General features: G+C 37.1%; 1 protein-coding gene across 2 annotated transcripts in view; it reads left to right on the plus strand.

The window, feature by feature from the left end:
- The window catches only part of LOC138024252 (uncharacterized oxidoreductase YjmC-like), a 23,620-nt gene that overhangs the window by 2,350 nt on the left and 18,770 nt on the right, over positions 1–2,500 (plus strand). For both annotated transcript variants that reach the window (XM_068871402.1, XM_068871403.1), the window contains exons 3-5: positions 492–567; positions 937–998; positions 1,183–1,236. In XM_068871402.1, the coding sequence (XP_068727503.1) occupies positions 492–567; positions 937–998; positions 1,183–1,236 (192 nt within the window). The remainder of the gene's footprint in view (positions 1–491; positions 568–936; positions 999–1,182; positions 1,237–2,500) is intronic.

The following is a 2,500-nucleotide window of genomic DNA, read 5'->3' on the forward strand; positions in this document are numbered from 1 at the left end:
GATTAACCCATTGACTCCCAGGGGTTCCCCATAATTGACAAGTAAAATCGTCTGGCATTAGACAGAGTAAAATACTAAGTATGGCTGGTTTACAGTGTGTAGGCCGGTTTATGCGTCAAAGGGTTGAGGAGGTCTGGAAAAACTTTCACCCTGTCATTGGATCTTACAAACACTCTGAGATGCAATCTTTTAAATTTTAATAAACATCACTAATAGAGACAGAAACACCTTTGTCACCCCTTGTCCCAGAAATTGATAATCCCATGATAACAATCTTATTCTACTCCAACTAACCTCAATTTTTACTTACCTGTATAACATTTACACGTAGGATAGGAACCAATTTAGTTACAATAACCTCCTTTTCGCACCCCTCTCACCAAGGCTTAAAGCAAGGTTCTTTCGATTCGACACCCAGCATCTGTGGCTTAAGAATTAAAGTTGGTTTTTGTTTAATGTTTCTAATACTTTGTTTTGTTTTCTGGAAAAAGGTTGTGGGTAACTTTTGCAATGAGATAGCCATAGAGAAAGCTAAAGACACTGGAGTTGGATGGGTGGCGTGCCGAGGTAAATAGTAACTACGCACTCAACTCTTTACTTCTCAGACCTTTGTTAGATTTGAGTTTAATGTTGACTCAAATTTTTTTGCCAATGCACAATGGGCAGCTGGCTCTGTTATGTGAGCAAACATGAGGTCGACACAATCTAGCTGACACATGCATTTTTCTCTGTGAGTAAAAACATTGATACATGTACACTGGTGGTGTATGGCATTGACTGTAAATTATTGAATTGTTAGCGATGCTAGAAATTAATTTTCTGTTTTTTCGATTGGGACATGTTGCTCGCTGTAGCAATTTGAAAATTAGGTGAAGTCATCTGTGACAATACTAAAAAGAAATTATTCTTTCTCTTTTGATTTGTTTGCTTTTTTAGGTTCAAATCACTATGGTATTGCTGGTTGGTATACCTTAAAAGCTGTGGAACAAGGATTAATTGTTAGTGAACATTCCTTGTGTCAATTACACTGGTGCAGTTCAATCATTTTTGCATTTCATTAGCATACACTCACAGGAATTGTATTGGTTTGTAAAAACCAGTCAAACTGGTTTTACTTTTCGAACATAATTATACCTCAAATTCTCATCAGTTGTTTTAAAATGCTTTGTTGTATTGAATTAGGGAATGAGTTTCACAAACACCTCCCCTCTGATAGTGCCAACAAGAGCACGCAAGGTAATAATAATAATAATAATAATAATAATAATAATAATAATAATAAATACTTTTTTTAAGTCTCAAGGTTATTTACCCGAGCAAGAGTGCTCTACTAATTGGGGATACTATAAATCAACTGAAATCAGAGCAAATCAAATCAATTGTTGGTTTTTGAGGAAAGGGAAAAACCGGAGTACCCAGGGAAAACCTCTCACATCAGACTAGAGAACCACCAAACTCAAGCCACATATGGCGTGGTTTCCCGGGAATTGATCCCGGACCACATTGGTTGAAGGCGAGTGCTCTCACCACTGCGCCAGCCATGCTGTAAACTTGTATGATAATATAAATTCAGTAAGAAATGACAAGCAATATTTGCAGTAATTAGCATCCAAAAGTAGTATTTTTCAAAATAATAATATGATCCAAAGCCATTTCTATGCAAGGTGGTGGTATTTGAAGCCTGGTTCAAGCACTTGTGCAATAATAATTTATTATAAACACAAGCAACATTAATTTTGTAGACACAAATAATGTTGTTACATGTACTGTCTTTGGTCCTAAAAGTTATTTATGATCAAAACATATGATCCATGCTTGCTCTTATGCTTGTAATGCTTGTTTGGTCGAACACAGACTGTACTTGCTGCCCTTAAGTGTGCCTTTCATAAATGCATGGATGCTCAAGATCAATTAGGAAGCTAGTAATTTGGTGTTTACTGCCTCTAATTAACCATATTTGCAGCAACACTTGGCAGGCAACAACAGGCAACAGAAACAAAATGGGTCGAAATCGGCCAATGACAACCCCGACCTGTTAATTAACCCATTCTGTTGCATTCAGTGACAGAGGGAAATGAAACAACATTCATTTGATTGGAATTTGAATTTCAGAGCATGTACATGAAAGGCTGCTGGGGTTATAATATTGTTTAGTTCAAGCAGTCATTGCCAGAAATCGCTATACATTGCATGCACATGACCGTAGTACAAACCGTTTTCAACACAGTTTAAAGTTCTTAAGAAGATAGACATGTGGCAGGCTACTGTTACTTTGACTGTTATAAGTATAAGTAGGTTATAAGTAAAATAGGCAAGACGAAAGTCCTGATGTGGACTGTAGCAAGTGAGTTAATACTTTGATTCTCGTCATTGTCAGAGGCAGTTGCCAAACATTCAGGTTTCTGCACAAAGAGTTTAAAAGTAGATTCATTGGAAGATGAGAATGTGAGAGGCGAAACTGCATGTTTAGCAACACCAGGTTACCAGGCTACCAGGTGTA

The sequence above is a fragment of the Montipora capricornis genome, chromosome 11 (assembly GCF_036669925.1).
Source record: "Montipora capricornis isolate CH-2021 chromosome 11, ASM3666992v2, whole genome shotgun sequence".
In the NCBI taxonomy this organism is placed as follows: Eukaryota; Metazoa; Cnidaria; class Anthozoa; order Scleractinia; family Acroporidae; genus Montipora; species Montipora capricornis.